This window comes from Globicephala melas, chromosome 8 (genome assembly GCF_963455315.2).
Source record: "Globicephala melas chromosome 8, mGloMel1.2, whole genome shotgun sequence".
NCBI lineage: Eukaryota > Metazoa > Chordata > Mammalia > Artiodactyla > Delphinidae > Globicephala > Globicephala melas.
The window spans coordinates 49,263,186-49,276,615 of NC_083321.1; the positions used below are offsets into that span (position 1 = coordinate 49,263,186).

The following is a 13,430-nucleotide window of genomic DNA, read 5'->3' on the forward strand; positions in this document are numbered from 1 at the left end:
AGAAAGTTTGTGATGAACGAAGGATATCCTTTCTCAAGTCAGAGCTCCACGCGCAAGGCCAGGGAGCAGAAGCACCAGAGGGCGCCCACGAGTCCGCCCACCCGCCGGTCCCCAGAGCCCCGGCAAGAATCAGGACTGGGTGCGGCCCTTCTGTCCCAAGCAGTTGAGCGCCCCAGCGAGAAGAGGGTGCGAGGGGAGCCCCACGTCCTGGCTCCGCCCCACCCCCCTCCCCAGAGCCCAGGCGCGCGGAGCCGCCGGGTGCGGAACAACGACACGACATCCTGTTTTTGGGGCCCGCGGCTCCGCCTGCGCCTCTGCTGATCTTGTCTTTCCCCGGGTGCTGACGCCAGCTCTCCTTCCCCCAGTCTCCGCACCCTTCCCAGGGGTCTGGGGCCTTCCCACTGCTGAATCACCGCCACCCCGCACTCCCCCGGGGCTCGGGGCAGAGGTGGGGACTGCCCCGCCGGACCTATTCTGGCCAACCCCCAGCCTGGGCCATCGCTCGATCCCTGGGCTTGACTGAAGGTACCAGGCCTAGGGGCGCCTGTTCACAGCATCTTACCGCAGGGGTTGGTGGGGGCCAGATAGGGGGAGGGGGGACAAAAGCCAAGCGCCTAGGCTAGGGCCTCTGCTGGGGTGGAGGTGGCAAGAAGGGGACTGGGAGGACTGACCTTAAGGGCCTCAGAGGTAAAGGGCTGGGGTGGGGGAGCCCAGTACCCGGCCCGGGACCCACCCGCTGGGGGCGACCAGGACGGGGGGGGGGTGAACCGGCCGGCGGACTTCCTTGTCGAGCCCCGCCCCACCCCGCCCCCGCGCCCTGCCCCGCCCCGCCGGCCGGCCCGCCCCCCCCACTTCCTCCGGCCTCCTGCTCTCACTTCCTTCTCCAGCCCCGACCCGCTGCCGCCGCCCCCCAGCTCCCCCGCGGCGGGGAGGGCACCAGGTGAGGCCTGGCTCCGGCCGGCAGGCTGGGGGTCCGTGGGAGGGGAGCCCGCCCGGCCCCGGACTGGACGCGGCCGCGGGCCCGGGAAGTTTGGCTGCGGGAGGCCGCGGCGGGAGGTGCTCGGCTCGCTTCAAGTTGGGCGGGCGCGGCCGGCCGGGCGGGGCGGGGACGGGCCACTGCAAGCCGGCGGCGGTTCGGGGACTGTGGGTTCCTGTACCAAGGGCGGCGGTACCGGCCCCCGGGAGCCGCGAGGAACTCCTGAGGTTGGAGGGTCTCCCGCTCCGAGAGAAAAGTCTCTGAGTGGAAGAGCTTAGGGCTGGGAGATGGGACTCAGAGGTGGGGTGCCCCCAGGAGTTGCAGGGGGCTGTTACGAAGTGTGTTGAGAGGAAGGGGCCTCTGGGCTAGAGAAGGCGCTCCCGCTGCTTTGGCAGTTGTGACACTTGTGAGGTAGAGAGAGAGGCTGTCTGTTGCCTCTGAAGCCCGAGGCTGCGGAGAAAGAGCTCCTTCCCTGGAAGATCGAAGCTGGTCCAGACCCACAGCCGCAGCCTGCAACCTAAGGGTCCTCTGCGCTCAGGCGGAGGGTGGGGGAGCCCCCCGACCCCAGTCCTTCTCTCTTTATGTCTGTTTTTCTGAGGCCCAACTTCTCCATCCCTGGAACAGAGCAACAGGTATTTTAATGAGCAGACATCGGCTGTGCCTCGCTGCTTAGTGCCTGGCTTTGTCTTTGCTGGGTAAACTGAGGAAGGAAGGGACCTGGTCTTGCCCTGTGACTAGAGGTGAAAGGACTCTTATTCAGAGGTACTGATAGTCCTTGAGGAGATGGCATCAGGAGAGCAGGACTTGAGGAGAGCAGGACTGGTTTCAGGAGATGGAGAGAACAGGGCTTCTGGGAGGCAGCACGAGGCTCTAGCCTTGGAAGATGATCAGGAGCCATCTCCTGGTCTTCCCCCCCCCCCGTCCCCTTTATTAGTCCCTGAATTCTACATGTTCTCATTCTGTCTTCCTCCATTCCTTCTTCAGATTCCATCAGACTTCAGACACGAACCCTCCGTTACTCTCTTCTTGCGTTCTCTTCAGTCCCTTCTCCCCCCCCCCCCACAGTCATGCCTGGGCCCTGACCTCTCACCTACCCTGCTTCTCTGTCCATCTCTGTCCTCTCCCAGTGGCCTTCCCCCTCCCTTCCGTGCCCAGCTTCTGGCTCCTGCACACACATCCACCCTCTGTTTCTTCTATCTCCCCTCATTCCTCTGGATCCCTCTCTTCTCCTTTCCTTTCTGCCACTTATCTCCAGCTTTGGGGAGCCTTTTCAGACCTCCCTAGTTCAGAGAGGCAGGCTGCAGCCTCCCCTTGGTAGAGGTGATGAAAGGGCTGGAAAACCGCTGTATATGTGTATGTGCATGCAAGTGTCTGCATGTCCACATCTTTATCTTTTGGAGACAAAATAACTGCCCTCAGCCTTGTGAGGGCCCAGAGCAGGGGAAGCAAGCAGAATGAAGGGAACCTGCAGTGGGTGAGGTTGTGGTTAGGTAGGAGGAAGCAGTCTGTAGCAGTCAGGGTATCAGGGTAGAGTGACACAGGAATAGGTCTGGTGAGAGAGGCCGTGGGAAATCAAAATCCCCCAGACCCTTGGGTGCTTGATCAAGAGGCCAGGCCTGGAAGCTGGGGGACAGCCTAAAGGTCCCTGACTCCAGTGCTCACTGGTTCCAGCACCACCTTGTGGGGACAATGGGACCAGGTCAACTAGGTGTGATGGAAGGAAAGGGAGGGGTAAAGGCAGGATTCTGGAGGGAAGACTATAGCTGGTCTAAGTTCAGTCTTAACTGTGGTAGTTCCAGTTCAGGAAAAAAAGAAGGGTATGAGGCAAAGGTGTCTGCCCCCTCTTTCCTGCTGCCTTCCAAGGCCTGCGCAGGCCAGATTCCCATGTGCCCAGGGCTGCATCAAGGCCTTGGTGACCAGGAAGCTCTCTGGAGTTCTGCTCACCCCTCTGCCTTCACACATCCTTAACATGCCCCCCTCACCTAGGACCCTATTCCCTCTCTTTCGGGAATTTCTTGCAAGTCTAACTGTATTCCAGCCTGGCTCTATAAGCTCTTGCTGTTCCCATTCTAGAGCTCCTTCTTTAAGCCTTTGGGATGCATGCTGAGAGATCCTGTTTCTCTCTACCTCCTCAAGTCTACTCTATTCATTTCTGTCCACTAGAAGAAAAGAGAAGTGGAGGGGAGCAAGTGCTATTTTTTATGGGATTCCCAAGCACAGCTAGATTTAAGGACTATCCCTGTTCCCCATTCTGTCCTCTTTCCTTCTCACCGTTGTCCCTCTCCCATGGATTGTCCCTTCCTCCACACTCCTGTCTCTGCTACTCTGATTCTGGGAGGTACAGGGGGGTTTGGCCCCAGCAGGAAATCCCAGGGACCTACATAAAAATCCCAGCTCAGGGAAGGATATGTATGCAAGGCACTTTCCCAGCATCAGGGCTCAGTAAAAAACCACCCAGGAGTCCTGACTCCCCACCTGCCAAACCAGTACTTATTTTAGATAACTGAGCAACCCACAGGACTCTAAGAGTGAAGACAGGATGGATGAGACGGGTTCTCCCAGGCAAGATGTGGCCCCACTGGAGGTTTGAGCTAATTGCATGAAATTCACTGCTGGAAAAATATAACCAGGGTGGGAGGAATCTAAGTGGGGAAATATTTTGTGGGGGGATGAGGGTGGGGGATATGTGTCTGCTATATCCCTCAAGGGAGGCTGCCCTTGAGGTCTTGGCTAAAGAAATATGGTCAAGGTCTTGACATGAACAGAAGTGGCTGATACAAGATTGTCACAGATCCTGGTTGAGAATACGGAGAGTTGTTTCTGGCAAGATACTAAGGCAGTTGAGGTGGCTGGTGTGAGCTTTTAGGGGGTAATAAGCAGGAAGATTTGAGAGGTTGTGGCTGTAGCGAGACAGTTGAGAAGATATAAGAATGAGGGTAGCAGGGCAACTGTGAAGATGTGGTCCCCGACTGAAGACCCCTCTCCATACAGAGTATAGACCCATTAGTGGTGAGGCTTGTAGGGTTCTTTGAGGAGGGAAACCAAAGACAAAGCCTGGGCCGCCTCCCCAGAACAGATCGGTTTTCCTGTCCAGGGTCCAGCTTCCTCTTTTGTCCTCATGTCATGGGGGGAGGGCATCTCCCCAGGAGCTGAGCCTAGAGGAGGCTCTCCTCGGCTAGTTCAGGGTGGCTGTCTGTCCAGTAATGTCAGTTCTAAATCATGGATGCCCCGGCATGGGCTAGGCATGAGGCCCTGGAAGCAAAACGGGCTCAGACACCAACCTGGCCCCTTTGGCCCATTTCCTGAAGGGATAAACCATGGTAGGGTCATCCTGAATGAGGTCAGAGAGATGGGCCCATTCCCAGGCTGGAGGTCAGGAGACCCAGGTCCTTGTCCTGGATTTGCTCGCAACCCTCTGTATAACCCTAGTCAGCTTTGTCTCTTGTGGCTCAGCTTCAAGATTAAGAAGTTGCCTATCAATACTTCCAAAGAACATACAGAATACTGATGGCTCTGACTCTCTTTCCCTCAAGAGGCTCCTCATAGCTGTGCCCCTGACTCTGGACCCAGCCTTGAACAGGTCTGAGTATCTGTCTGGGACAAGTGCTGTGGCCCCTTTCCCCAAAGCACAAGAGAAGAGGGCAGAGAGTATCAAGGATTTTGCCAGAGCTCAGCAATGTGTGGGGGTACCCGGTGCCCTGCTCCAGCTCTGCCCCAACTGACAGTGGAAAATAGATGCCGGAGTTTCCTCCCTGATGTTTTTTTCCCTTGTGGAAACCCCCTCAGATCTGGGGCGGGGTTCAAGGGACTGGGCAGCCCTGGGTCTCTCTGTGGGTGTTTTCAGGTGGGGGAGGCAGGATTGGGAGGATGGCACTTCTGTACAGCCTCGTGCGAAGTGAGCAAAGGCAAAGGAAGTGCCACTTCAGGGGCCTTTCATGGGGCCCCAGGACTGCTGAGCTGCTGTTAGGTGGGGAGGAGGAAGGCAGAAGGAAGCAAGTGTTGGGCCTTCCTCTGTGCTGCCTGATGGGGGAGGGGCAGCCTCCTTAGCTCCCCCAGCCAGAGCTGCCCTAACCCTGGGACTTACTGTGTGTGGAGCATCTCAGGTGCTGGGACACCGAGAGAAGAAGGAAGGGAACTGGGACTGAGTGAAAGGGTCCCAGCCTCCCACAGCCCTCCCAGCTATAGCTGTCTTGTTTCCTCCTCCTCTCCAGTCCCTAGTGGGTAAAGTCAACTCGCTCCGTCTCTTACCCTATCCGTGGAGTGCAGGATCCTCTGCAGGGGCTGAAGGGTGGAGAATGGCAAGAGGTGGAGAATTCTCCAGTGTGAATTTTTTTTTAAGGCTGGGAACTAGGCTGTCTTGGGTTCTGCCCCTGCTAATGAGAGAAGGGGAAGAAAAAGAGAGACTCAGCCCTTGGCCTGGTCCCAGCCCCACGCTGACCTCATGTCTCCCCCAGCTTCCTCCTCCTAGCCCAGCTGCAGCCCCTTTGAGCCTCTTCGTACCATCTCTCCTCCACTCCTCCCTTCAAAACAAACAGACAGACTGGCAGAGCTTCTGAAGCTGTTTCTAACACTAACCATGACCATGACCCTGACCCTGACCCTGGCCTCGTCCTTGACCAATCCTGGTCTTCAGATATCCCCAGTCCTTAGCCTCATCAGGACCACTTTTCCTACGCATCTTCCTCATCACCACTGGGCTAGAGCTATGCCTGCTCCACCCCTCTCACCCTTCCAGTTGAGGACAAGACAATCTAGCCAATGTGTTCATTACTCTGAATTGTACTCCTCAGGGGGAGGAAGTTAGTTACCTTTGTCTGATGTCTCCTGGGCATGGAGGCTCTTCCTTGTTCCCAGAGTCAAAATCTGAATTGATGAGGGAGGAGATGTGTGTCAGTCTGCAGCTTTTGCTCAGCTCTCTGCTGGGCTTCTGGAAGTAAGCAGGACAGATTTCCCTCCTCATGAGGCATCCTGTTAAGTTCAGCACAGTGAACCATAATAACAGTGCTGGGGAAGGTAGGGCAGAAGAAGGGGTGGCTGTGGTGTCCTGGAGAAGCTGGGGAATGGAGCTGGGCCCTAAAGGACTGGGAGGCTGTGGGGTAGGGTGAGGGGGTGGGGGCAGGAAGCAGAATTCCAGGAAGAGGAGCTCCCATGTGCAAAGACATGAAGGACAGATTGTGTTCATTCAGCTTTTTACTGACAGCCACTGTGTGCTGTGCTCAGCCTGGGGAGACAGATCAGCCGGGACCTTGCCCTCTAGGTCCTCCCAGTCCAGTGACAAGAGATAAGATTCAGATCAGCTTCCACGTGACTAAGATAATGCACTTGTGAGAAAATGGGACCAGACCATGGATGGGATAAGTCATTTGTGACTTGGGTGATTTACAAAACTTCCCTGAAGGAGGTGGCAATGATGCTTGGCTCTGGAGGACCAATTGGGGGATCCTTTGAGGCAACTGGAGTCTTCTGGGCTGCTGGGTGGGGGGTTGAAGGATGGAAATGGAGGAGAAATACTGGTTTCCCACCGGGACAGTGAATATGGCTGCTTGATGTGTTTTGGGAAAGAGAATGTAGAGGCTGCTTGTAGAGAGGATCAGGGTGATGTGGCCAGAGCTTAGGATCAGAATACCCAGAGTGATGGATTACAGTCAGAATGAGTTTCAGCGAGGGCTGCAAAAGGGGATCCCCCGTGTCAGGGAGGCAGATTAGAAGGCTGTAGTAAGTTCCTATTGCCTCCACACTCCCCCATCTCTTCGGGCCTATTCCTCCCCTCCTCCACTCCCAGTTGGGACACTTCCCCTGCTATTATGGCCACAGAGATCTGGCAATCAGGAGATCTGGCAATCAGGCAATCCACTGCTTCCTTTTCCTCCCCCATTCTGGGCCTGCCTGGGCCACACCCAAGACCAGGCCCCACTGGGTACAAGCTGGGCTCTGGGGACTACACTCAGGGTGAGCCCCATGGGCTGTGCTCCCTGCGGGAGCCAGGTCCAGCTGCTACTGGGAGGAAAGATTTTCCTATCCCAGTCAAAGCTTTTGGCTGCTATTGCTGTCCAAAAAGATTCAGCATTGCAGTTTTGACTGGGGGGGTATCAGCCCAGTTCTGAGCTTCTGACCTGTCTATCCAGATCTCAGTAACACAGACAGAAGCAAGCAGGTCAGAAGTTCTATACTTAGCTTTTCTGTAGGGGAGTCGAGAAGCTCAAGCTTCAGTATTGCTCGGGGTTGGGGGGGCATCCACAAGCTAAGGAACTTATGTATGACTACTGGAGAAGGAGAGTCACACAGAGCCAAAGAAGGATTTAAAGGGTGGCCATACTGTGGAAGTTCAAAGAAAGGAGAATTCAGTAGCCTCGTGGGACCATGAGACTTAAGCTAGGCTTTTGAGTCAGGAAGATTTGAGAGGGGAGAAGGAATGGCAGCAGAGAGAACAACAAGAGTAAAAGTTCAGAGGCCAGAATGATCCTGGCTTGTTTACACAGGACAATGTAGACCCCTCTGGAGCAGGGAACTCACATTGCCGAGTACCTGCTTTATATATATACATTGTGCATTAACTCACTTCATCCGTTTAACAACCTTATAAGGTTGGTACTATTACCTAGCTCATCGTGGCAGAACTAGGATTTAAACCCAGGTCTATCTGACTCCAAAACCCCTGCCAGATTATGAAGAATTCTGAATGCCAAGATGAAGGACCAGGCATGATCTGAATTAAGCTGGGAATCGAAAGCCAGAACAAGTCATTGTGATATGGTTAATACTATACCAATCTGCAAATATTATTTATTTACTAAACAAAAGTTCTTTTCTTTAAAAAAAAAAAAAAAAGTGACTTGGTGAATAAGCCACAGTCGATCCCCAACCCCAGGCAAGCCACTCTCCTTGTGTGGCCTCCTGCAGCGTTGACCGTCCCTTTTTCCTGCGTGGTACAGGCTAGACCCTACCTTTTAGCATGTGCCCTCCTTAAATGAGCTGTGGGAACTTACTTGACCCAGTTCAGACCATAGGATTTCAGAGAAAAGAGTTGTCCTGGGAGAGAGGATAAGGGTCTGAACTAGACCTGAAGAGGGAGAATTGGGCTGCCGCCACCACTCAGACACCTGCGTACTCAATGATTCCTGCCTCTTGGTATGAAAGACTTTGGTTTTGCCACCTTCTCTGTGCACCCCACTTCTGAATTTAGAAAGCACATTCATTCCTGTGCTCAGGATCCTCACTGCTGTCCTTTGAGACAGGGAGGGCAAGTTTTATCATGCCTGTTGTACAGTTGAAGAAACTGAGGTTCCAGGAAGGGAAGTGACTTACTTGCTCAAGGTCACAAAGTCAGCTGCTAAGGGGTAACTTGGAGGCTCTGTGACACATTGAGGAAAACATAGGACTTTGGATTGCAAAACTGGGGTCTGTGTTAAAAAACTGGCATCTGTGTTAGCTCCCGTGCTGACTAGCTATGTGACGTTGGGTTATTTTAACTGCTCTGGGTTTGTTTCCTTACCTGTAAATAGGAATAGTACCAATGAGTTGTTATAAGGATCAAAACAATGTAATATGATCTATATTGTGATCTATAAAGGGTTGTACCTTGTGAGGACTTTTAATCAAGTGGCAGAGTGGGCAGGTGAACCCAGGAGGTCAGATTCAGGTGCCGGTGCTCTTGGCCCTATACTATACTGCCTCTGCCCTGCTTGTTTCTGGACACTACCTCACTCGTGATCCTTTTCCGGTGGTGTCAGTCCCTGTTCCCTTGCCAGCCCGGAAGCTTCCCTCTCCCTCCTCGCTCCTTTGAGGGCTGATTTACTGATTGCTGGTTGATAACCCCTCCCTAGAAAGCTGCCTGGAGCCAGCTGTACTTTCAGTCTCTTGGGCCTTGTGACTGCCGGCCAGAGTTCCCTCCTTGCCTTCCTGCCTGGGCCAGCCCAGTGCTGGGCTTGAGGGGGAAGAGTTCCCCGTCACACTGCCATGCCCACTCCCCTGCTTTGTGTGGAACTGAGGATTTACAGGCCTAGGAGTTGTGCTTTCGAGATGCTGGGGTCTCCTGGAAAATCCAGTGGACACAAGTAATGGCACCAACACCCACCACCCCAAGATGCTGTCTCTTCTCCCCCAAGGAAGAAGCCACAGAATCCTGAGATGAATGTGGCCTGACTTGACCCCACATGCTGAGGTCTTAACGCATTTGCTTGACTGATCAGCCCTCCCACCCCCATCCAGTGCTCCTGCGGGCCTTTCCTATCCCCATCGTCCTATCTCCTGCTCCCAGATTCCTTAATGTCTCACCTCATCCACTTAGTACCCTTGCACAGGCTTTTTTCTCTCCAGTTCATGGGTTGGGAAACTGAGTCTCAGAGAGGGTAAGTGCCTCATGCTTGGTTACAGTGAGTCAGCAGCAGAGCAGAGCTGGGGCTAGGACTTAGGTTAGTTCTCTTGACTCCCAATCCCAAATTCTCTACTGCCCTAGAGGGTCCTTATTTTCTTCCTGGATCCATACCCCAAGGCTCTGTATCCTCTCTCCTGAGGTTGAACACACACACTTACTCATGCAAATAAGGTGGAAATATTTTTAATGTGAACCAGAGAGGCAACCTCATAGAATGAACTCATTTCCCTCCCAGCTGGTCCCAGGGGAAGCTGGGGCCTGGGAGGGAGCTGGGACCAAGCCCTGGATCCTCTGCAGGTTCCACACCATGGAGTTCCTTTTCCACTTCCCAGTGGCGGATTCTCCCTCCCTCTCCCAACGTGATTTTTGAGGCTTTGGAACCAGTGGTTGAGAGGTCAGGCTGGGAGGTAAGAGGTTGTCAGACCAGGGTGCAGTGGAGAAAATGGGCCAGTGGTGAAGGTGCTGGGGTGGAGCGGGGGATACTTAAGAGCTCTGGGTGTGTCTGAAACAGGACTATCCCCTTCCAGGGAGCAGGGGCCTGGTCGTGAGAGAGTAGCAGGGAAAGGAAGTCACATACTAGCTAGAAAAAGTCCCCCATGGCTGAGAGGAAGTAGCCAATTAGAGGAGGACCCCTGCCACAGCAGTATAAATAATCACAGGGTTTCCGGAAGCTCTGTTCTTTTCCACAACTCAGAAGAGCAGTTCCTCACCTGAAGGCCCTGTGAGCTGCCCAGGTGACCAGGGTGATGGCTGGAGCTAGGACTCCTCTGAAACTCACCCCACTGATAATTACAGCAGCTTATTTATTTGGCACTTCCTGTGTGCCACGCCTCATGCCAAACACTTTCTACATGTTAGCTCATTTCATACTCTGACCAACTCTAACCCAATAGGCAAGATTATCCCCATCTTACAGATGAGAAAATTTGAGGCTCAGGAAACTTAAATGTGTTGCCTGAGATCATACATGACTAGTTGGTGGAGCTGTGATTAGAATCCCTGACCAGTCTGATTCCAGCATGTCTTCTCAGTGATAGTGCTTTAATGGCACTGTGTTCTCTACCCAAGAGTCTGGAAGCCCCTCAAGTTCTTCAGAGGCACAGCCCATGGTCTCAGGAAAGGGACAGAAGATTAAGGGGGAAAATCAAGTTTTTGTCTTACTCTTCTGTTCATCCCTTCTGGCTGGGCTTGGAGGATCTGCCTCACCCTACCTTGAGAGAAGATGCAGACATCTGGGAGCCACAGCCTCTGCCTCATTCATCATTACACACACAGATTCCAGACCGAATTCCAGCCCTGGCTCGGTCTCCAGTGTTCTCCTACACTGAGTTGCCAGCCTGGGTATGTGTGGCCAGATAGGGTTTCCCATGCTTCCAAGAATGATGGGGTAAGCTCTCCTTCCTTTTCCCCATCCCCAGGGTACCCTGGATTGAGACAGGGCAACTGTCTAGAGAATTGTGCCCCTACTCAGCAGGTTTCTCATTGCACCTTTTGGTTTGCGTTCAGTAGCCAAGATGTCAGGTTTGGAGTTGAAGCATAAGTGCACTAGGCAGGGTGTGGGCCCTGAGTTGGGAGAGGCTCCACCCATGGCTGCAACTCAGAGTGACCTGGGACAGCTGCCTTGTGCTAGAAGCCCTCTCCAGTCTACTCGGTGGGAGGGGTCCATATCTGACAGAGGATCTGGTAGATCCCTACAAATGCGCACCCTCCTTTTGCGTCTATACTTCCCGGAGGAAAAATAAAAGTAGCTAATACTTATTGAATGCTTATTATGACCAGGCACTGTTCTAAATGCTTTACGTGAGTTAACTCATATAATCCTCACAACAACCCAATGAAGTAGGTATTATTTTATCCCCATTTTACAGATTAGAAAAATGAGACATAGAGAGGTTAAGTAATTTGTTTAGGGTCATACATCTAGGAGATAGGAGAACCAGATTTTGACCTTTGTCAGTCTGGCATCAGAACGTATGTGCTTTGCATAATATATTACACCTTAGTGCCAGCCTCTTTATCCCTGAGCATCTTTGTGTGGTCTCAGGGCCTCTCTCCCATTTCGTGTCTGTCTCTCTGAGGTCTGTCTTGATGGAATTGCAGGATGGTGTTCAGGTTAAAAGAACTGGAGCTGGTTTCCCTCTGTATGCCCCCATCCTTTCTTCCCAGTGGATACAGTCCTCCCTAACCAAGAGTATCCCTCTCATCTGTCCATAGGTCACTGCATCCAGAGGGGCCCGGAAGGGGAAGGAGGCATAGCCTCCACCACAGCAGCTGCACCCGCCATGCAGAGCATCAAGTGTGTGGTGGTAGGCGATGGGGCTGTGGGCAAGACGTGCCTGCTCATCTGCTACACAACCAACGCCTTTCCCAAGGAGTACATCCCCACAGTGTTCGACAATTATAGCGCCCAGAGTGCCGTTGACGGGCGCACAGTGAACCTGAACCTGTGGGACACAGCGGGCCAGGAGGAGTACGACCGCCTCCGCACACTCTCCTACCCTCAGACCAACGTGTTTGTCATCTGTTTCTCCATTGCCAGTCCGCCCTCCTATGAGAATGTGCGGCACAAGTGGCATCCAGAGGTGTGCCACCACTGCCCCGACGTGCCCATCCTCCTGGTGGGCACCAAGAAGGACCTGAGAGCCCAGCCTGACACCCTACGGCGCCTGAAGGAGCAGGGCCAGGCACCCATCACACCGCAGCAGGGCCAGGCGCTGGCCAAGCAGATCCACGCTGTGCGCTACCTCGAGTGCTCAGCCCTGCAGCAGGACGGCGTCAAGGAAGTGTTTGCTGAGGCTGTCCGGGCCGTGCTCAACCCCACGCCTGTCAAACGTGGGCGGTCCTGCATCCTCTTGTGACCCTGGCACTCAGCTTGGAGGCTGCCCCTGCCCCGCCACCAGTTGTGCCTTTGTGCCTTGGCGCCTTGTCTGCCCCCAGCTGTGCCTTAAGGACTAATTCTGGCACCCCTTGCCAAGGGGGCTCCCTGAATGCCTTTTTCTCCTTGAGGAGGCCCACGGAGAAAGGGGCTTTGGGCCCTGCCCCACTCTGCTTGGGAACACCAGGTATGCTCAAGAGCTCACCCAGGCCAAGGCCGGACCCCTCCCCAAGAAGCCAACCCAGTGCCTCCTCCCCACTTTCCCCTACTGACCAGTTGATCCAGCTTTCCACACAGATGTTGCTGCCTATTGTGGTGCCTTCTCTCAGGTTAGGAGCTCTCAGCCATCCCTAACCTCTCCCTCGCTGCTCTTCAAATTGCCCCCACCCCCCAAGATGCTCTCTCCCCTCCCCAGAGAAGGAGCCACAGACTCCTAAGAAGATGAATGTGCCCTAACCTACCCCCATGTGCCCAGGCCTTACGCATCCGCTGACTGACTCAGCCCCACCCCCACCCCCTCTGGGCTCCTGGGGGCCCCTCCTACCCCCATCAGCATCAATAAAACCTCCTGTCTCCAGTGGCGCTGGCTCCTCCCTGTGTGCTGGGCATTGGGGGGTTGGGCAGGGGCCGGGCATGGGCTAGGGCTCCCCAGAGACTGGGAGCCTTTTGTTTCCTACAAGAGGGGACAGGGGACAATAGGCTTCATTGTGGTCCCCCCACCCCCCAATTTCCCTAACAAAGCTCTGGGCTCCCTTGGAGGGGCCAGTCTTGTTCTGGGGCCCAGCCACATATTCTGTAGTAGACTGGGATGCAAAGCATGAGGAAAAACTCCTGATCTAGGACTCAGAAAGGGAGAGGTTGAGAGCCATCAGCCTGCAGGTGGGTGCTCTCACAGTCGTGCATCTGAGAGCTGTCCCCTTATACCCTCAAGGGGACAAATCTTTACTGTCAGAGTTGGGGCTGGAACTCAGGCCATCGCCTCAACCCAAGACTCTCCCAGGTAGCCCAGCTTCCAGACTTGGAGTCATCACAGGGATAGCTCAGTCACTCCTGCTCATCAAATCAAGGCTTGGACCAGCCTTGGGAGACTCCAGGCCTAAGGGGGTGGGGTGGGGGAACGCCACATGGAATCATACCCTACCATGGACTTATTCCCTCCATCCTGGAGCCTGTCCCTCCCCTCAGTTCCATTAAAGAGACAAGCC

General features: G+C 54.4%; 1 protein-coding gene across 5 annotated transcripts; it reads left to right on the forward strand.

Annotated features, from left to right (window-relative positions):
- The first annotated feature begins 296 nt into the window (after window positions 1–296).
- RHOG (ras homolog family member G) lies at window positions 297–12,792 on the forward strand. 5 transcript variants are annotated; one of them, XM_030831178.3, is made up of 2 exons: window positions 297–525; window positions 11,565–12,792. In XM_030831178.3, exon 2 carries the CDS (start codon window positions 11,633–11,635, stop codon window positions 12,206–12,208), a length of 576 nt encoding a protein of 191 aa, XP_030687038.1. In that variant the 5' UTR covers window positions 297–525; window positions 11,565–11,632; the 3' UTR covers window positions 12,209–12,792. The 5 variants fall into 5 exon arrangements, with proteins under 5 accessions (XP_030687038.1, XP_060159587.1, XP_030687036.1 ...); XM_060303604.2 differs by having other exon boundaries at window positions 297–448; XM_030831176.2 differs by lacking the exon at window positions 297–525 and adding an exon at window positions 853–940.
- Window positions 12,793–13,430: the final 638 nt, after the last annotated feature.

What these genes read in the sequence shown, in the direction of transcription:
- RHOG (XM_030831178.3), top strand. Translation starts at nt 11,633, where the DNA reads ATGCAGAGCATCAAGTGTGTGGTGGTAGGCGATGGGGCTGTGGGCAAG.